The sequence below is a fragment of the Aspergillus fijiensis genome (genome assembly GCF_003184825.1).
Source record: "Aspergillus fijiensis CBS 313.89 unplaced genomic scaffold BO72scaffold_4, whole genome shotgun sequence".
Lineage (NCBI taxonomy): Eukaryota > Fungi > Ascomycota > Eurotiomycetes > Eurotiales > Aspergillaceae > Aspergillus > Aspergillus fijiensis.
In genome coordinates this window covers 468,863-488,946 of record NW_024468980.1, presented here as the reverse complement: position 1 = coordinate 488,946, position 20,084 = coordinate 468,863, and the positions used below count along the sequence as shown (strand labels likewise).

At 54.5% G+C, this 20,084-nt stretch overlaps 7 protein-coding genes across 7 annotated transcripts; 4 read left to right on the top strand and 3 right to left on the bottom strand.

Moving 5' to 3' along the window:
- Positions 1–316: 316 nt before the first annotated feature.
- Positions 317–2,367, bottom strand: BO72DRAFT_465170 (uncharacterized protein; the record flags this gene model as incomplete). Its single annotated transcript, XM_040946686.1, has 11 exons — positions 317–499; positions 561–629; positions 694–758; position 1,303; positions 1,359–1,394; positions 1,441–1,611; positions 1,660–1,744; positions 1,798–2,088; positions 2,144–2,220; positions 2,281–2,303; positions 2,358–2,367. The coding sequence occupies 11 exons, from the start codon at positions 2,365–2,367 to the stop codon at positions 317–319; spliced, it is 1,011 nt and encodes a 336-aa protein (XP_040805798.1).
- A 260-nt stretch (positions 2,368–2,627) lies between these two features.
- On the top strand, positions 2,628–3,833 carry BO72DRAFT_444285 (exosome non-catalytic core subunit RRP45). The gene is made up of 3 exons (XM_040943773.1): positions 2,628–2,868; positions 2,940–3,059; positions 3,142–3,833. Exons 1-3 carry the CDS (start codon positions 2,705–2,707, stop codon positions 3,734–3,736), a joined length of 879 nt encoding a protein of 292 aa, XP_040805797.1. The 5' UTR covers positions 2,628–2,704; the 3' UTR covers positions 3,737–3,833.
- A 423-nt stretch (positions 3,834–4,256) lies between these two features.
- BO72DRAFT_395623 (uncharacterized protein) lies at positions 4,257–5,711 on the bottom strand (the record flags this gene model as incomplete). The annotated part of the gene is made up of 5 exons (XM_040942002.1): positions 4,257–4,964; positions 5,028–5,294; positions 5,345–5,390; positions 5,449–5,507; positions 5,565–5,711. The coding sequence occupies 5 exons, from the start codon at positions 5,709–5,711 to the stop codon at positions 4,368–4,370; spliced, it is 1,116 nt and encodes a 371-aa protein (XP_040805796.1). The 3' UTR covers positions 4,257–4,367.
- Positions 5,712–6,563: 852 nt separating this feature from the next.
- On the top strand, positions 6,564–8,557 carry BO72DRAFT_492015 (cytochrome P450; the record flags this gene model as incomplete). Its single annotated transcript, XM_040948243.1, has 5 exons — positions 6,564–7,017; positions 7,078–7,269; positions 7,334–7,668; positions 7,727–8,264; positions 8,355–8,557. 5 exons carry the CDS (start codon positions 6,564–6,566, stop codon positions 8,555–8,557), a joined length of 1,722 nt encoding a protein of 573 aa, XP_040805795.1.
- A 438-nt stretch (positions 8,558–8,995) lies between these two features.
- Positions 8,996–9,559, top strand: BO72DRAFT_492014 (uncharacterized protein; the record flags this gene model as incomplete). Its single annotated transcript, XM_040948242.1, has 1 exon — positions 8,996–9,559. The coding sequence occupies one exon, from the start codon at positions 8,996–8,998 to the stop codon at positions 9,557–9,559; it is 564 nt and encodes a 187-aa protein (XP_040805794.1).
- Positions 9,560–9,858: 299 nt separating this feature from the next.
- On the top strand, positions 9,859–14,649 carry BO72DRAFT_395621 (aminophospholipid-translocating P4-type ATPase DRS2). Its single transcript, XM_040942001.1, has 3 exons — positions 9,859–13,222; positions 13,283–13,586; positions 13,632–14,649. Exons 1-3 carry the CDS (start codon positions 10,296–10,298, stop codon positions 14,478–14,480), a joined length of 4,080 nt encoding a protein of 1,359 aa, XP_040805793.1. The 5' UTR covers positions 9,859–10,295; the 3' UTR covers positions 14,481–14,649.
- Positions 14,650–15,032: 383 nt separating this feature from the next.
- Positions 15,033–19,832, bottom strand: BO72DRAFT_465166 (high-affinity nickel transport protein; the record flags this gene model as incomplete). Its single annotated transcript, XM_040946685.1, has 7 exons — positions 15,033–17,125; positions 18,219–18,268; positions 18,320–18,668; positions 18,727–18,872; positions 18,938–19,216; positions 19,267–19,352; positions 19,617–19,832. The coding sequence occupies 7 exons, from the start codon at positions 19,830–19,832 to the stop codon at positions 15,033–15,035; spliced, it is 3,219 nt and encodes a 1,072-aa protein (XP_040805792.1).
- Between the last annotated feature and the right edge of the window lie 252 nt (positions 19,833–20,084).

The window sequence follows — 20,084 nt, the reverse complement described above, 5'->3', positions numbered from 1 at the left end:
AAGGTAGCGTAGCTTAGCTTTGCCGCATTGCAGCTTGGTTAGTATAGTGCAGCTGAGACGGTGGTTTGTTTGCCTTCTCTTTTGGAAATTCGTTTTATTCATGCCAGCGCATCACTTGCTTGAACAGTATATGCATTGTAGACGATTGGCGATCATAGACAATACAGATGATCATGTGCACTGCATAGTACAGTACTATTTCCGCAAGGTTCGAATAACCAGATTCGCAATACCCCAAACCGTAACGCCGAATATCCCACCCCGAAACCCAGACTCCCAATGCGCCAGACCATACCATACTCCACTCCCAAAAAACCTATTTAGCAGCCTTCAAAAGCCCCCCCTCCTCAATCGCCCGCTGAATCGCCCCCGCATCCCGCTCCAACTCCTCCCGCCGCTTCACCTCCGCCTCATCCTCCCCCAACGTATCCAGCTTCCCAAACAGCCACGTCTCCTTCATCACCCGCGTAAGCGCCAGGATGTCTTCTGCTGCGCGGACCTGCTCTCATAGCATATCAAAATCAGCGAGGTCGATTCTTGAGGAGGTCAGGGTAACAAACCAAAGCGGTGGACTCGACGTCGAGTTGGTAGGTTTCGACGGCTGTGGAGGTGTGGCTTGTGCTTTCTGTCTGCGACTTCAAGTTAGGATCAGGTTTCGAGAGGTAAGAGTGGTAGGCAATGGGCGTCGCGTACCGTGGCTGTGGCCATGATGTTCTCGAAGCGTTGGAGGAGTTGGGAAATGTTCGTGTTGATGCGGTCTGGTTTTTAGGTGTGTTAGTGGCTGGTGCGGTGGATGGGGTATGGCATACTGACTGTGCAGGGTTTTGGAGGAGGGTTGGGATTCCATTTTGGGAGATTGAGCGGGATTGAGGCGATTGAGTGATTGTATCAGGTTATGCAGATGGGGAGTGGGTGGGTTGTGGTTGTGATCGTGATTGTTCTGGGCGGGAGTCTAGGCGGTCAGATACTGCCGGCTTTGGATTACGATAATGAAGCTAAGTTAATCTTCGAGTGTGTCTAGTTGGTGTGATATACGCAGTGGGTATTATGACTATACTTTATCGCTATCTAGGTGGTGCGTCTCCAGCGCATGAACTCGTGATTGTTCACTTGACGCGATCGAGAGAAGAAATCCATCACTTGCGGACCTTCTGTTGGTGCTTGGCCCGTCCGGAGTGTTGCGACACCCCTATCATCGTGGGTAGATTGTGATGTAGCATGATTGAGGAGCGAGGTTCAATGAGCCATGGTAGGTGTTGAGCTCAGCATTTGTATAGTATGGTGTTCACCGAACATATTTACCCTGCGTCCATTAGCATTGGTATCCAGTCAAGAATCCGGACACTAAACCGACTTACCATGAACCGCTTGTGGAAGTCCGATCGCAACAAGTCCTGTATCATGTCAATACCATCCCCTATGTATAGCCAGCAAACTTACATTGACAAATTCCTTGCCCCGTTTATCCTCCGTGCCGCGCGCCTGGTTCTTGAAGACCACGTCGTCATCCCATCGTCGCTTCAGATTGAAGTCCTGGGGGTTGAGCAGAGGGTTTCCGCGCGCAATGTCGTATTCGCGCTTCTCTTCCTCTTCAGCCGCACGCTCGCGTTCCTATCATCATCAGCTTTCAGCCCTAGACCCGGACCGGAAGAAACCCACCTCTTTTTCCTTCTGCTCCAGCCTCTCCTTCTTGATCTTCTCCAGTTCGCGCATCAGCTCGGCAGCTTCATCCTCCTCGTCATCACTGAACCAGTCAGTCCTGCCTTTATGCTTTGCTCAACTAGCGAAGCGCCTCACCTATCTTCATCACTACTATCCTCCTCCGACCCATCTGAGTCCGCGTCGATGTCTCTCGTCTCCTCTAATATTTTTCGTCTTTTCGCTTCCATATCTTCTTCCTGCTCCCCTGTGTCTGCATCGCCGCCCGGCGAACCACCCTCCAACTGGCGCTTGGGCGTCACGCTCTCGACCGTGGGCTCATCAAGGGGGGTTCCGTTCTTCTTGGCGAAATGGGCGGCCTCAGCCTGGAGGAGTTCGGCGCGGAGGTCGCGCTGGGTGGCTTCCGCTTCGGTGCCTTGGCCGAGTTGACTGGCCGGCGTCAGTGCCTTTCTTCCCAATCATACAGGCTATCTCGCCATCCTACCGTGTCTTCAAAAGCTTGTGTGCAGGAAGCAGTCGCTGGTGGTAGGCCGGACCACGGAGGGCCTCTTTGCCTTGTGCCTAGTTTCCCATGAGTTCTTGCACTTCTCCCCGTCGGAGCTGGTAAGCGGGTTTACGTACGGGGTCAAACGTAGGTCTGTGTGCTGTTCCAAGAGTCAGCCAAATACCCTTCCCATGCAAAATCACAGTCCTCTCACCTGTAGTCATATTGTGGTTGTGCGTAAATCCAGAGTCGCGAGAATTGCTGTCCGCGAAGGAGAAGAGTTGATGGCTCTGATAATAACCTCCGCCCGCGGCGATCAAACCACGGGAGCGGCAAAGCCCTCCGGCCTCAGGCGCACATCTCTCACCGCCCAGGTTTCCACCGCTCCCATTGGACCAAAGCCCACCCGCCCAGAGGCTGCAATGACGATGACCGCCCGCCCGCGGCATGAAATTTAGAGTGGAGAGAGAAAACGAAAGTCTTCCCCCGGGCCGCTGGCGGCCAAGTCCGCCGCCCCTCCGCCTATTCTCCTCTCTTTTCTTCCGCCGAAATCTACAAATCATGAATAAAGAAGCACCGCTCTCGATCGCGGAGCGCGACTTCATCCTCAATGCGCTGCGCGAGGATGTACGGCTGGACGGTCGCGCCGCGGATGAGTTGCGTCCGTTGAAGGTGACCTTCGGGGAGGAGCATGGGCATGTGAAGGTGCAGCTTGGTCGGACGAGGTAAGCATCTTCTCTTGGTGGTTACAAAACAACAGCGCGAAGCTAACCGTTATTGTGTTTGTGTGTGTTAGTCTAGTGACACGCATCTCAGCCGAAGTGACGAAACCGCACGACGACCGGCCGTTCGATGGGCTTTTCACGATCGCGATGGAGCTTACGGCGATGGGGTCGCCCGCCTGGGATAATGGACGGTAGGACTTACCTTTCAACCCCTGAGCAGAGGGACACGGAATAAAGGGCAGCTGCAGCTTCTAATCACCGGGGGAAAAACAGACAAGGCGACCTCGAAACGTACGTGACCAACGTCCTGGACCGGGTGATCCGCCACTCCAACGCGCTGGACACGGAATCGCTGTGCATCGTCAAGGGGGTGAGCTGCTGGAGCATCCGGGCGGACGTGCACATCACCGACTACGACGGCAACCTGATTGACGCGGCGTGCGCGGGCATCATGGCGGGGCTGCAGCACTTCCGGCGCCCGGACGCCGTGGTCAAGGACGGCCAGGTGATCGTCTACGGGGTGGACGAGCGGGTGCCCGTCGCGCTGAACATCACGCACAAGCCGCTCGCGGTGACCTTCCACTCCTTCGACGAGGGCAAGCGCGTGATGCTCGACGCCACCCGGCGCGAGGAGCAGGCCGCCGAGGCCGACGTCGTCTTCGGGCTCAACAACGCCGGCGACGTCTGCTTCATGTCCAAGTTCTCCGGCTCGCCGGTCGACGCCATGGTCTTCGTCAACAAGACATCCGTCGCCCTGGACAAGGTTAAGGAGATCAATGCCGTCATCGACAAGGCGCTGCAGGCGGATCTGGCTAAGCGCGCGAAGACGGGCAGGGCCGAGGAGTCGCGGGCGGAGAATGATCGGTGATCTACCTTCAGGTCGGGGTGGCTTTGGCGGGGTTTTGCTAGGTTTTACTAGAGATGTCATGCATATTACCAGGAGTCTAATGGTTTTGAAAGACGAGCAATCAGATTTGATTTGGATGATGGTGTGTTTTTGTTTGTAAATTTGGAGAAGCTACCCAATGGCTTGCTATGTTTGTGGTGAGTGGTCTCCGAAATATATTTGCAGCTAAGTAGCAGCCACACCAGGCTGAATGCCACTCAACTTGGCACTGGCAAAACCTCGAGCCATCTTTCCAGCATTACCCATTTGTAATTGCTGGCCTGTGGCTAGATCAAATGTCAGTCACTACCTGTTCGTGTGCTCTTAGCGTCCTATCAAGAAATTGAAGAATCCATTTTCAACCCGATGGTGGATAAATTTAGCCCACGGAGCTATAGTGAATCGGGTGGTGATATGCTCCGCCCAAGCCGCTTATCCTCAGGCCAGGCCCGCCACCAAGCAATCTCTCGGACATTTGCCGCAGCCCATCGACCAAGCAGATTTGAGAACTCGCTTTTTTGGTAGACTACGATCTGACAGCCGGCAAGCCACACTTTAGTTCAACAATTAATGTTCTGTCTTAATTTGCTCAACAGAGAAGGTCAAATTTTGTTCATGATGTCTCGATATGACTTTTCGGACGCTGGCTCACGATGGGAGGAAAGCCGATGTCTGCCAGATACTCACTGTTCGCTCGCTCGGACGCGACGTCCACATTCGTCGTGACTGTGATGTTCGCCTTCCCACCGGTCTGCCTCAGGAGCTCTTCTTCTGACCCCGTCAAGTTGCCACTCAGTAGCTCGTGGATCTGGAGGCTAGCGCGTGACAGGCGCGATTCGGCTTTCTTGGGGCCTGCTGCGTTCGAGCCCTGCTTGATGTAATCGGAAAGTCGGTGGGCGCCATTGGTTGAGTCGTCGCTTGAGCTGCCCACGAGCTTGGTGAAAAGGGTCTTCAACGCGGGAAGATTGACTGCCACGACGGCAATCTCTATTTCAATTGCCGCTACGATGATCATTCGGCCGAGCACGTACGCCGTGTCGGGGTTGGCGATGAGTTGTCTCTGCACTTCGAAGCGGCATAACGCCGTCACTACGGACAAGGCGCCGAAACACATGACCCCGAGCACGGCGACCTTGCGTTGGTTGCTCATCTGTAGCCGCATCACGGTCGGGATCGGTAGGGTGAGGATGATGATATCCGTGATGATGTTCTTGCCATGGTTTAAGACATGTTAGTGTATGTGTATCCTGCCAAGAGCTCTCGCCATCCCTACCAGTCCTGTTGGTACCATCATGACCACGTACGTGCTCAGACATTGCGCGTTTGCATACTCAGCGGGGTGGAATATGGCGCCGAGGGGTCTGCATTGTAGGAAGGCGAGTAGCCAGTTTGTGATCGTGAAAAGGGTGTTGAGGACCATTGTGCTGAAGACTTTGATCTGGAATGATCGATCTGGGGAGAGTCGGAGGTAGAAGAGCAGGAACGCTTGTTTGATGGTCCAGTGCACGAACATGTAAAAGACTTCTTCGACGAACAGCCACTGGATGCAAATGTGTTAGTTGAGAACGCGCCACTGAGCGAGGTGTGTACCTTGGTTATTTGTTCCTGCTGATGCGAGGATAATTGACTCGAGTGCCTACCACGGAACCTGGTCAGCTCTCGTCCTGCTTATTGATTGTCTTTTCGTCTCTCACAGTCCACATCCATAATGAAGAAAGATGTACAGAATCATCTGCTGCATCCCGTTGACAAACTGTGAAGTGATCAATTGGATGGTCGCTTATCAAGAGCCAGAACGAGAACTCCTTACCAGGAGAATGATAGCCACCGCATCATCCCTACCAAAACTCTGATGACGCAGTCGACAGTAAAGCCGCAGGAAGATGGAGCAAGTTCCGATCGCGAAAGCAGCAGAGATAATCCCGTAGGTCAATGGCTGGAGATTCTCGAGAGCCATTTTGCCCACCGCATAAGCCCAGGCAAAGAGCTCGCTCGTGCAGGCTCTTTTGCTCTGTCGAAAATGACCAGCGAGTCGAGCCGGCCGAGAGAATATATACTGGACAGGCTCGAAAGTCCATTGGGCCGATAATCAAATGCTTGGAGGCAGCCTTGTCTTTCTTCACCCCCTCTTCTGATCCAGCCCATCCTGCTGTGTGCATCGATCCTGTTGATAGTCCAGCCATCCCTGCAAGCGCCATCGCTAGGAGGCCTTAGATGCAGATGAGATCCAGTGCGCTAAACTCTTTGCTTTCTCTCCTCCCGCCAATCCGCGAGAGTTGGCATCAGCATAAGCTCCACAGCGGACGGCTGCTCCCTTCCTAGTCTCCTATAGTGTCTCGCGATGTGGATCGGGGAATTCAGCCACCACTGAAGGGCCGCCGTGCGATCAAGCGAACACGAGTAGCAGAGATGAAAGGTGGAGATGACGGGCTTGTCCTGCATATTGTCCGCACGAGGACCGGAGTTTCACCATCGTGCACGATGGGTCTTGGTTTCTGTCATAAGCGCCTCTCTTATCCCGGTTGTGCGATCGGCTGAGATGGTGAGTGTTTTTTATTCCTGCCGAGGTGGGGTATAGACAAGGGTCAATAAACTGACCAGCTGTCTGCTGCCAATAACAAATTCACAGTCATCGACTATAGTGACGCCGTCGCTTTAGCATGCAATCTTGTATGATGCTGGAGGAGGTCCCGGCTCGAATGGATGATAAATAATCGTTCGCTGCCCCTGTCAGCGAGGGATCTTCCTTTTCTTCGAACAACTGTGGGCACACTGATGGGTGGTTGAGAAAATCAACAACGCACTCACAATGGAGGCAGCGAAATCGTTGCTTTGGTCCGCAGGCGTTAGTGACTTCCTCGGGAAGGACCTGCTCAGCCTGGGAAGTTCCGCTGCCGGACTCGCGATTGTCCTCCATCTCACTCTCTTTCGCACCAGTTTTCCCACGGAAGATCATCTTCATGAACTTCTGATACTCTACATTGTTTCGTTATCTGCCGTGCTTGCTGCGTATCTTTCGTCAACTGATTATCCAGTGACCCAGAGTCTGGTCCGAGTATGCTGGATTGCAGGCGCTTTCAACACAGGACTAGTGTTGAGCATTGGGGTTTATCGGTTGTTCTTTCATCGTCTTCGTCACTTTCCAGGCCCGATAGGGTCCAAGGTGTCTCGGTTTTATGATACGTATCTTGCCGGGCGGAATGTGCAATACAATGTGGAAATTGAGAAACTCCACAAACAGCACGGTGACTTCATCAGGACAGGTACGCCAGGTCGCCACTCCCAGGTGGTCACCACCAGTACTGAACATGCTCCAATCATAGGTCCTCGAGAGATCTGCATCGTTCGGAGATCGGCTTTACCAGTCCTCTTCGGACCTCAGTCAAAGTGTCGCAAGTCAACCTACTACGCGCAGGCCTCTACCAACCCGATAGAATGCTCCGTCCACCACACACGAGATTTCGAAGATCATCGGAAACGACGGAAGGCATGGGATCGAGGATTCAGTATCAAATGTGCGCTCTCTACTCAAAGCCATTTCTTGGAAGATGCCGGCGGAGATTGACCAGGCATATCTAGCACTCGGAGGGTACGAACCACGGATCAAAGCGAAGGCCGATCAACTTGCCGCTCATATCGCGGCCAACCTGGGAAATCCCATTGATGCCACCGCCTGGTCAATGTTTCTCAGTTTTGATGTGATGGGAGATGTGGGCTTTGGAAAAAACTTTGGAAACTTGACAACAGGTGTTGAGCATCCGGCTATCAGAGGAATCCACGACCACATGGCCATTCTGGGGGTTCTAGGCCATGTTCCTTGGTTTCTGAATCTCGTTAGCCATGTTCCGGGAGCGACTGCAGCCTATTCAGGTTTCTTCAAGTGGTGTGGTGACGAGATAGAAAGAAAGCAAAAGGTGCGTTATCACTTTGTTTGTGTTCGGCGTTTGGCTGAGGCATTAATGCGGTGTGCAGATCTGGGACGCCGGAAAGTATCCTGACGATATTGTCTCATGGCTGCTGAAAGCCTACGTGGACAACGACGCAGCAGCCTCTCCTTCAGAAGCTGCTTTGCACGAAGACTCTCGGGTGGTTATTATCGCTGGCAGTGAAACCACAGCGACTACCTTAGCTACTGTGCTTTTCTACCTAGCTAAGTACAAGTATGTTCTTGCTAAGCTTCAGCGACTCTTAGATGAGGCTATGCCTGGTGGGGTCGAGGACTGGTCCTACGACAAGGTGAAGACAGTCTCTTTTCTTGACGACATCATCAATGAAGCTCTCCGTCTCCGGCCAGCCGTGATGACAGGTGGATACCGGGTAACCCCTGCGGAAGGCCTCCAGATCGATGAGGTGTACATTCCCGGGGATGTCAACGTGTTTGTTCCGGCTCAGTTGATCCAAACAGACGAGAGATATTACAAACAAGCCAAAAGCTTCATTCCCGAGAGATGGGGTGAAAGAAAAGGCGAGCTGGGCACCGATGGGGCGCCTTTCATTCCATTTGCAATGGGTAAGTACTTTACCGCAACTTTTTCGCGGCGTCGGATTGATTCACAATTCAAGTGATTGGGTAAATTCCATCGCTAACTTGCGTCCCCAGGCCCATATAGTTGTCCCGGAAAGAATCTCGCTCTGCTCAGCCTCCGCATCACGGTGTCTGTATTGGCTTTACAATATTCTATAAGCTTCGCGCCGGGTGAGACAGGTGAAGACTTTGAGCACAACGCGTTGGACACGTTTACAACGACGTTACCTCCTCTTCGGCTTCAGTTTTTCAAACGGCAGGGTTTGCCAGGATGCTAGCCCTAGTGCCAGAGTTGCCAAATACTATCTCGTTCAAACTGTTCTAGATGCCATGGTTCAGGAAAACAAAATCGAGAGCCTAATGGCCGATGCGCCAAAAAGCCACGCTCGGCACCTTGTCTCGAGATACGAATGAAGATTTGATACATTCTACGACATGTTGTCTGGGGTGTTGTTTGCCTGTTCCACTGACTTGTAACTTGGCAAAACCCGCTAGACATATCCATATAAGACAAAGAACATCATAGACATTTCCAGCCCTCTACGTATCTCATTGCTCATTGCATACGTGACATTACACGATGCTTGCAGGCTGTTGAATATATAGCAGCTGTAGTTCCATGTTCAGGATAAATTAGAAGTTGCAAATCAGTTCCAAACCAGTCCCTAGTCTCATCGCCCTACTTTACCTATTCATATCTCTGTTGATGAACAACAATGGCAACTTCGCAACCTATAATCTGGGTGCGTCAGTATGAATACCACTACCAAGAAATGAAGAACTCCACGAACCAGGTTGCAACTTGGTTGAAAAGGAACTACGAAGAGAACCACAGAAGACTTCCACAGAGAAACCCGGAATATCCTCTCGATGTGGGCCAATACATACATTGCGCAACCTTTCTCAGAGACTTGCGAAGCCCCGGTATCGAATTTCCTCGGGAGTTCACGGCTTCCCTTCACTACGCTATTTGGGCACGTCTACACAGGGTTGAGATCGAATACCCACAGAGGCGCAATTGGAACAAAGGGCAGAGACGCAAGTTCGAAAGCCATGTTCACTTCCTCCTAGTACTGATGGAGGTCCATGACATTCTGTTGCAACGATCGAACCAAGACCCTCTTCGATACTGCAGAGACTGTGCCGATCATGAGCCCAAGCAGCTTGCAAGTGCGAACTTCCCATGGAGACCGACTGGGCAGTTCCATCTGAAATTGAAATTGACTTTTTCCGTGGCAAGAGGTTTGGCTGCTAGGTTTTTCCGGGCCAAGCAGAGCTAAGATGATTGTTTTACTTTGATTTTTGATGGGTAATTGATCAAATTGTTGCTTGGTTTATACATGCTTGCATGTTTTGGTTTTGATGTTAACATAGTTTAGGATTGAAATGATATTGTGGTTAACGTCTCAGTATCTGCTTCCAAGCTCCAAGCTGTTGCTGCTATTTTGTTGTTTGTTGATTGTTGATTGTAGAAAGCCGTGACGGCAGTTGACGATCGGTCAGGCGGCGCTAACCCAAAGCGGACGCAGGTGTTCATCATCCCTCCCTTTCTCCAATCCATCATCCACTTTCAACCACGCGGTAGTTAGTGGAAATGAGTTGACTCTGCCAAATCGTCTTCCTACTCTGAAACACCATAACTTATCCTCTCTCCCCCCCCTCGTGGCTTATAATTAGCACGTCTCCCAGTCAACAATCTAATTTACTCACCGTCTCGACCCGGAGAGCCCCGCCCCATCTCCCGGCCCCAGCCACGGGCGGTGATCCAACGCTAATTGCGCGGCATCTGAGCTAAACCGCCAGGCAGTCAGAATTTCTCCCCATCTGCGTTACTTCTCTCCCTCCCCGCCGCTTACTGTCACCCGGACTCAATTCCGACCACCTCCTCCCTAATTCTACGTGTCTCCGCCATCCTCCACTACTCCCAGCGCGCGACTTTCACCCCTTCCCTCCCCCGTCAATCAATGCTCTTGGGGCACCACCTCGCAGTAACGGTGTCTGCCCGCCCTCAGCGTCATGGCCAGCGGTAGGCCTCCCGGACCTCATCCAGCCGCTGGCCACAACGAGGAACTGCTGCTGGATGAGTCCACTCCCATGTACAACACGGGTCAACGTCCGCCTGTGAACGATGACAACCTGTTGCGACAGTACGATATCGACGACTCCGACCAACCCCAACCCCGTCCCTCCGTTTCCTACGATAGCTTCGTCGGCGGACACGCTCCGCCGCATTCAGGCGCCCATGCGACTTCCTCTGCGCACCCTCCGGCGCAAACCGGGGGCTACCTCACTGATCCTTACACCGGAGCCGATGTGTCTCGTACCTATTCCCATACCTCCGGCCTGAGCAACTACAACCGCTACTCCCTCGACGAATACGACGACGACCGGTCGCTGCACGGATACTACGATCTGGATGATGACGACGTACACCACTCGCAGCCCGACAGTCGGGTTCGTCAGGCGAAGGAGCGGAACAGCATCCTGGGTCTGGGGGGTGGCCTGATGGGCCGAGCGAAGCACATGCTGGGTATGGGGCCCGAGTACTCGGAAATGGATCTCCCCTTGACTGAGTCGGGCGGTCGTGCGGCTCGGTTGGACAGTGCAGATCCGGATGAGGCGGCTGCGACCGGGGCTCGAAAGAAGTCGAAGAAGTCGGACTTCAAATTTGGGTTCGGTCGCAGGAAGGTCGACCCGTCGACTCTGGGACCCCGAATGATCGTTTTGAACAATCCGCCCGCGAACGCCGTGCACAAATTCGTGGACAACCATGTCTCGACGGCCAAATACAACATTTTCACCTTCATCCCGAAGTTCCTGTTCGAGCAATTCTCGAAGTACGCCAACCTGTTCTTCCTGTTCACCGCCGTTCTTCAACAGATCCCGAATGTCACTCCCACGAATCGGTATACCACGATCGGTCCGCTGTTGATTGTGTTGTTGGTGTCGGCCATCAAAGAACTTGTGGAGGATTACAAGCGGAGACTGTCCGATAAAGGGTTGAACTTTTCCAAGACACTGGTACTGAAAGGCTCGAGCTTCCACGAGACCAAGTGGATTGATGTCGCTGTTGGTGATATTGTTCGCGTGGAGTCTGAGCAGCCATTTCCCGCCGATATGGTCTTGCTTGCGTCGTCGGAGCCTGAGGGTCTATGCTATATCGAGACGGCGAATCTGGACGGCGAAACCAACCTCAAGATCAAGCAAGCTATTCCGGAGACGGCGCATTTGGTTAGTCCCGCGGATCTCAGTCGGTTGACCGGGCGCGTCCGATCGGAACAGCCAAACAGCAGTCTTTACACGTACGAGGCCACATTGACTATGCACGCGGGAGGTGGTGAGAAGGAACTGCCACTGGCCCCGGATCAACTGCTCCTGCGAGGTGCAACCCTGCGCAACACCCCCTGGGTGCATGGAATCGTCGTTTTTACCGGCCACGAAACGAAGTTGATGCGAAACGCGACGGCAACCCCGATCAAGCGAACGGCTGTCGAGCGTATGGTTAACGTCCAGATTCTCATGCTGGTTGGCATCCTCGTGGCGCTGAGTGTGATCAGTTCCGTTGGTGATCTGGTCATTCGGCAAACAGAGGGCAGCCAACTCACATACCTCGACTACGGCAGTACCCATGCTGTCAAGCAGTTTGTTTTGGACATCTTCACCTACTGGGTCTTGTACTCGAACTTGGTTCCGATCTCCCTTTTCGTCACCATTGAGATTATCAAGTATGCACAGGCTTTCTTGATCAACGCGGATCTCGACATTTACTACGACAAGACTGATACTCCTGCAACCTGCCGGACGTCATCGTTGGTCGAAGAGTTGGGACAGATCGAGTATATCTTTTCCGACAAGACAGGAACCCTGACGTGTAACATGATGGAGTTCAAGCAATGCACTATTGCCGGTGTCCAATACGGAGAGGATGTTCCAGAGGACCGCCGCGCTACTGTTGAAGACGGTGTCGAAGTGGGCGTTCACGACTTCAAGAAGCTCAGGGAGAATCTCCGCTCCCACCCTTCGTCAGATGTGATTCACCACTTCCTCACTCTGCTTGCGACTTGTCATACCGTCATTCCGGAAAGATCTGAGAAGGAGCCGGGCAAGATCAAGTATCAGGCGGCGTCTCCGGATGAAGGTGCGCTGGTCGAGGGTGCTGCAATGCTTGGCTATCGATTTTCCAACCGCAAGCCCAGATCCGTGATTTTCACGGTGGAGGGTCAGGACTACGAGTATGAGTTGCTGGCCGTCTGCGAGTTCAACTCTACGAGAAAGCGTATGTCGACTATTTTCCGCTGCCCAGACGGCAAGGTCCGTATTTATACCAAGGGTGCGGATACTGTCATTCTCGAGCGGCTGCACCCTGATAACCCGACCGTTGAGGCGACGCTGCAACACCTGGAGGAATATGCGTCGGAGGGTCTACGTACGCTTTGTTTGGCGATGCGTGAGATTCCTGAAGCGGAGTTCCAGCAGTGGTATCAGATCTATGACAAGGCCGCAACTACGGTCAGCGGAAACCGCGCGGATGAATTGGACAAGGCAGCCGAACTCATTGAGAAGGACTTTTACCTTCTCGGAGCCACGGCCATTGAGGATCGCCTGCAGGATGGAGTCCCGGATACTATCCACACCCTCCAGACGGCAGGCATCAAGATCTGGGTCTTGACTGGCGACAGACAGGAAACGGCTATCAACATCGGAATGTCGTGCAAGCTGATTTCGGAGGATATGACCCTGCTCATTGTCAACGAGGAAAGCGCCCAGGCTACCAAAGATAATTTGATGAAAAAGCTTCAAGCTGTTCAGAGCCAGGGTACTTCAGGCGAGACTGAAGCGATGGCATTGATTATTGATGGCCGGTCGTTGACCTTCGCTCTCGAGAAGGACATGGAGAAGTTGTTCTTGGACTTGGCGGTGTTGTGCAAGGCGGTTGTCTGCTGGTAGGTTTGCCATTATCTTTTGCCCTCTCTTTTCTCTTGAGTTTGTACTAATTCAAGAAGTCGTGTGTCCCCCCTGCAGAAGGCCCTTGTGGTCAAGCTGGTCAAACGCCACCTCAAGTCCTTGCTTCTGGCAATCGGCGACGGTGCCAACGACGTGTCTATGATTCAGGCCGCCCATGTCGGTGTTGGTATCAGCGGTGTCGAGGGTCTGCAGGCTGCACGGTCGGCGGACGTGTCGATCGCTCAGTTCCGCTATCTGCGCAAGCTCCTTCTGGTCCACGGGGCCTGGAATTACCACCGTATCAGTCGAGTGATCTTGTACTCGTTTTACAAGAATATCGCTCTCTGTATGACGCAGTTCTGGGTAAGTCATTCTTGCTAGTGAGTCGGCTTTTACTGACATGCATAGTACTCTTTCCAAAACGCTTTCTCTGGCGAGGTTATCTACGAGTCGTGGACACTGTCGTACTACAACGTCTTCTTCACCGTGCTTCCCCCTTTCGCCATGGGCATTTGTGATCAGTTCATCTCTGCGCGATTGCTGGATCGCTATCCGCAGCTGTACCAGATGGGTCAGAAGAGTCTCTTCTTCCGCCGACACAGCTTCTGGTCCTGGATTGCCAACGGGTTCTACCATTCGTTGCTCCTGTACATCGTCGGACAGCTCTTCTTCATCTGGGACGGTGCCCAGGCCGACGGCAAAACCGCCGGTCACTGGGTCTGGGCCGAAGCTTTGTACACGGCTGCGCTGGCGACGGTGCTGGGCAAGGCGGCCCTGATCACGAACATCTGGACAAAATACACCTTCATCGCGATCCCCGGCTCGATGATCATCTGGCTGATCTTCCTGCCGGCCTACGGCTACGCGGCCCCGGCGATCGGCTTCTCGACCGAGTACTACGGCACGATCCCGGTGGTGTTCAAGTCGCCCACCTTCTACCTGCTGGTGGTGATCCTGCCCTGCATCTGCCTGCTCCGCGACTACGCGTGGAAGTACGCCAAGCGCATGTACTTCCCGCAGCACTACCACCACGTGCAGGAGATCCAGAAGTACAACGTGCAGGACTACCGGCCGCGGATGGAGCAGTTCCAGAAGGCGATCCGCAAGGTGCGGCAGGTGCAGCGCATGCGCAAGCAGCGCGGGTACGCGTTTAGCCAGGCGGACGAGGGCGGCCAGATGAGAGTTGTAAATGCTTACGATACCACGAGAGGAAGAGGACGCTACGGAGAAATGACCAGCTCGCGAGCTCTAGTGTAACGATTGTCTGTTTTGCTTTTGTGGCCTTTTGATTTTCCTTCTTTGTATGTCTGACTTTTGTCTCATTTGGGGGGTGACGATGAAGCCTGATGTGGCTGTGTTTGTGTTTTGTTGCGTGTATTTACTCGGAGACGGCTCTATGAGACAATGTGAAATATGGTATGGTTTGACTCTCCCTCCCCCTCCCCCTCCCCTTTGCTTTTAGCCTCACAGTAACCCGACCCTACCACCAACAATATAACTATCTGGGGGAGAACCCCCAGACCCCCCTTTTCTTTCAGCTTCCCAGTAAACACAGCATCATATCCTAGAATATAACTTTCTGGTTCTCCCCCAGACCCCTTTCCTTTCAGCTCTCCAGTAAGCTCAACCCCAAAACCGACTATAGAAGTAACTGGGGGAGAACCCCCAGACCCCCCTTTCTTTCAGCTCCCCAGTAACCTCAGTCTTAAGTTCTAGTATATAAGTATTCTGGGGGAGAACCCCCAGACCCCCCTTCTTTTCACTTCCCTTCAACTGCCCAGTATACAAAACTACGAAGTGATAATAAAATCACCGAGTACACCTCTCCCCCGGCCCTCGGAACCCAATGCCCAACCCCTCCATAACCAACCGTTCCCTCTCCTCCCACGTCTCTCCCGCCCCCTCCAAATCCACCACCAACCCCCCGCCCCCCCGCTCGCGCACCCCGCTCGAATCAAACTTCCACCCGCGCTCCTTCTTCACGAAGCGCCGCAAGTCCCGCTCGAACGTCTTATCCCCGGACCACCCCAGCACCGCGCACCCCACCGTCCGCCACGGCGAGATGATGATGTCCACGCGGCGGTGGGGATTCCCCTTTCCATTCCCCAGAGTATACCCGGTGGAATGCGCATCCCCACCCTCCGGGCGTGGATCAGGATGCTGCCAAACCACCAATCCCTTGTCCAGACTATCAAACATCTTGCGGCCGACCGCATTATCCGCACGGTAGGGGATCGTCGCCTGCTCGCGCGCAGAGTGCCCCTGGTGCAGCGCCAGCGTATGCGTGATCCAGCCCTCCGCCTCCAGACTGCGCAGCACCGCCCCGATCAGGTTCTTGGTGGCGTCCTCGTCGCGGTGCGTGAGGATCAGGTCCACGTCGCCCGAGAACGGCTTGCCGCGGCGGTGCGAGCCCGTGATGATGCACTCGACCCCTCCTCCCCCTTCATCTATATTGTCAGAGTGTAGGGTGGTAGTGGTAGGGTGGCGGTGGTTGCGTTGCTGTTGTTTCCGAAGATCGATGACGGCGTTAGCATGCCGCCGCACCACGGCCGCAATGCCCTCCACCTCCTCCCGCGGAATCCCCGCCTGGAATTCATCGTAGAACTTCACCCCGATCTGCTGCACCCGGCTCAGACTGTCCCACCCGTACTCGATGATGTCATCCAAGGACCGCCACCCCCGCTGGAAGTAGAACTCCCGCGCGGTTTTGGCCCCCACGCCCCAGATGTTGTAGAAGGTGTGCAGGGTGGCGAGGGTGGGGTCGTGCGTTAGGGGGTGCGTCGCGGTTAGTTGCCCTCCTTGGGGCTGGGGTGGGCCCGGTGTGTCTTGCCCGAGATTGGCGGGCGATGGATCCGGTGGACGCGGTGTATTCTCCCCGCTGGAGTTGGAGCTCGGGCTCAGCTGCTGGAACTCGTAGAATAGGTTCGCGATCTTGGCATCGCACCCTGGTAATGCTGCTACTTCGGCGGGTCGGCGGAGCGGGTAAGGGTATGCGGCGAGGCTGGCGATGGCGGTGCTGTAGGCGCGGACGCCGATTTCGTCCAGGGTGAGCTCGCGGATGTGGCGGATGGTGAGGAGTTCGTTGATGAAGGCTTCGTTGGGTGGGTGAAGCGGGGTGGAGCGGAGGCAGGCGTAGGTGTTGTGGGGCGCGGTTATCCAGGATGGGGGAGGTGGGAGATTGCCTAGGTCTTCGGCTTCGGAGGTGGTGGTGCGGTGCAATTTCGGGGGGTGGGAGGTGGCAGGGGGCTGGGTTCGGGGGTGATGTTGTTGCTGGTGGTGGCGGGGTTGGTAGGGGCGGGTTCGTTGGGGTGCTGGGGGCTGCATGGAGGCGTCTGCTTTGGCGCGGGCGAGGATTGATGGTTGCGTTTGCTTCGTTGGGGGTGGGCTGCGGTGGGCTGGACGCTCGATGCGTCGCGCGTGGTAGACTGTGTACTCCTCGGTTGGGAGGATGGTGTTTGTGCGCAGGCAGGCGTGGAGCCACTCCAGCTTGACGACTGTCAGGGTGGAGGTGTCTGGGGTTGGTTTGGCAGGTGCGTGAAGATGTTTGGAGGGAGCATGACTGCTCATCCCGTCCGCTTCGTCCTCTGTCTCCGTGCTGAGGTCGATGACCTCCGCTTCCCCCGGGGCGGACGCATAGGCATTGCCTCGGCGGCGTTTGGCCGGCGGGGGCTCTGAAGACTTTTGGGCTGGCTCAGTCCACACGCCCAGCGTTCGCAGTTCCAGTGCTGCGCGTTTGGGCTGGCTGAGCTTGCCGAGGATGAGAGCGGCCTCGTCGATGTCGTAGGTCAGCCGTGCGTTGCGGCGGACGAGCTCCTCTTCGATGTCGTGGAGGGACTCGATGGTGAGGTGCGTCTGCAGGACGAAGATTGGCGGACAGGCCGAGAAGTCGGGGATCGATGGGTCTGGGTCGTCGTTTCCTGAGGGAGAGTCTGTCTCGGACATGCTTGATATGTACAGTGGGGGTTATGTCATGGTCTCCTATAGTGTAGGTTATATGGCTCCGAGTATATCCCACATTGTTACATCCCACATGGTGGTATTAGACAGAATGTACATAAGAGACGTATCTAAGGAATAGTGCGAATATACTGCGTTACTGCATGTTCAGTTAGGATGTGCTTGAGTAGTGTCAAAAATTGGCGCTTCAGTTGTGATGACTGACGTCAGTCAAGTCTTCTGCCTCAGGCATCAACTTATGCCTCAGTGGATCCGGCATTTCACCTGAAAGGCTGACAGCCGATACCGGCAAGTTCATTAATGCCTGAGGTGTCGATCTATCCAATAATATTCCCAGCTGTTCCTCTATTATAATCACCCTCAATCTATAGAGGCTGGCTGTAAAGCGTTCCGGGGAGAACCCCCGGACCCCCCTTCCTTTCAGCTTCCCAGCAAACTCAATATATATCCTATAATATAACTATCTGGGGGAGAATCCCCAGACCCCCCTTCTCTTCAGCTTCCCAGGACCCGATAAACCTCTCCATAACTCTCTAGAAATAGTGTATAACTTCCTCCCCACTCGAATATCAAGTCCATCAATGCCTCAGGTGTCAATATATCCAATAACAATCAAAACTTTTCGTCTATCATAAACATCCTCAATCTTCATCCAAAGGCTGGCTGTGAAGCGTTCCGGGGGAGAACCCCTGGACCTCCCTTTCTTTCAGCTTCCCAGTAAATCCAATCCAAAGCCAAGTGAGAATATAAGTATCCGGGGGAGAACCCCCGGACCCCCCTTTCTTTCAGCTTCCCAGTAAATCCAATCCAAAGCCAAGTAATAAAATAAGCATCTGGGGGGGAACCCCCAGACCCTCCTTTCTTCCAACCTCCAGTACCCTATTGCAATAAATCACCCCGAAGGCCCCCCAACAGGCGCAACCGAAGCCGTAGCCCCCTTCCCCCCAGACCCAGATACCCCCTTCCCCACCTCTTCCCTTTCCTCACCAACCATGCCCTCCCCATCCGCAACCTCATCCCGATACCCAGCCTCAGAACCCTCAACATCCACCCCAAACCCCCGTCCCTTCCGCCGAGCCACCCACCGCCTCCACGGCCCATAAACAACAACACTCAGCCCCCCAATCACCAAAAAGCACCCACAGATGCCCCCGCCAATGGCATCATAATAATCCCCCGCCACCTGCACGCCGTCCCAGAACCGGCCGGTGGGGTTCGCCACGTTCAGCACAAGGGTCAGCACCTGGATGACGCCGATGACGATGGCCACGACCACCGTGAGGCAGGTCAGCACGATCGAGTAGTACAGGAACGCGACGGGGTCGCGGTGGTTCTTCTGCTGCTGCTCGGCGTCATGCTCCTCCGGCCCGGAAATGAGGGGCGCGTCCGACGCGGCATCGCTCTTCGGCGGCAGGAAGTTGGCCGACGGCTGCACGTACAGCGAGAGCATCAGCGCGCCGTCCGTCGTGTCGAGGAGGCACATCCCCGCTGGTTCTTGGCGTTAGCTTTACCATGTCTATGAGGAGGGTGATGGAAGGGACGGTACCGGTAAACAGCGCCGGGAAGATCAGAATCACCCAGAAGTTCGTCCCCTTCGCCGCCTCGACGGACGAGATCCCCAGCAGGGCGATCTCGGAGGAGGTGTCGAATCCTAGCCCGAACAGGACGCCCAGGGGGTACATTTTCCAGGGTCTGCATCGTCAGCATCATCAGTATGTTTGATCTGCAGAATGAGAATGGTGGTGGGAGGGCAGTACCGATCAATCAACTTGAACATCCGCTTCAGCACATTGAACAACATCCCGCCCCCCTCGATCTTCCAGATCTCGTCCTCCCGGTCTTCCGGCAGATTCAGCACCTTCTGCATCTGCCGGTACAGCTTGTACAGGATGTAGGCGTTCATTAACCCTAACAAAATGAGGAAGGCGGCGCTGACGGACGTGCCGATGATGCCGCCGATGGTGCTGAAGCTGTCGAAGCGCGAGGAGATCGCTGCCGCGGTGGCGGCTACGACGATGGAGGTTATGATTACGATTCTGTGGGGGTTAGTTTCGCCGCAGGAAAGGGGGAGGGACAGGGGAAGTACGTGGAATGACCCAGCGAGAAGAAAGTCCCCACGGTCACGGGCTTCTGGCCGGTCGCCAGTAAGCGCCGAGTCATTAGGTCGATGGCCTTTTTTTCTGTTAGTCATATTTTACATGAAGAAGAGAGAAGGAGGGGAGCGTACCGAGATATGATCCGCATCAAAGGCGTGTCTCAGGCCGAGGGTGTAGGAAAGCACGGCGTTGGAGACTAGGGATCTATGCCCCGAGCCTAAGGTCAGTCTCTCTGCTATAGTACCATTGGCGTGCAAGTAGGGCTTACGGATGGTATCGCTGTCGCGTTCATTAGCATCCAAACAACCTAGACACAGCATAGATAAGTGGGGGCACGTACCAGCACAATCGCCGCGGCAATCCACACGACCACATTCAGGAACGCAATGAAAAGGATAATCCCGATCGCTGGCAGGGGGATCTTGCGGATGCCTGGCAGTCGGCGGTGGGATTTCTCGGCCTGCCGGACGAGGGCCTTGGCGGTCCATCTGCTGCGCCCGGGCGTGTCGTTGTCATTGACCGTGCTATCCACGGGGTCCGGGGAAGGGTCCCGCATGGTTGGAGGGAGCAGCCACAGGGACTCCGTCAGCTATTGAAGCTTGATCGTTGTTGCTGTGGTTGTTGTTGTTGTTGCTGTTTATAAGAATTGAGGACGGCGTGCTGATGAAATTGGTGGTAGTCCGTGGTCAACGTGTGGGGGAGGAGGACATACGGCAGGATTTGAATGTTCGAGAGGAGGGGCAGTATGCAGGAAAACTGGTTTTGATAAGGCTGCGATAAGAATTTTTAGATGGGGGAATTATCAACC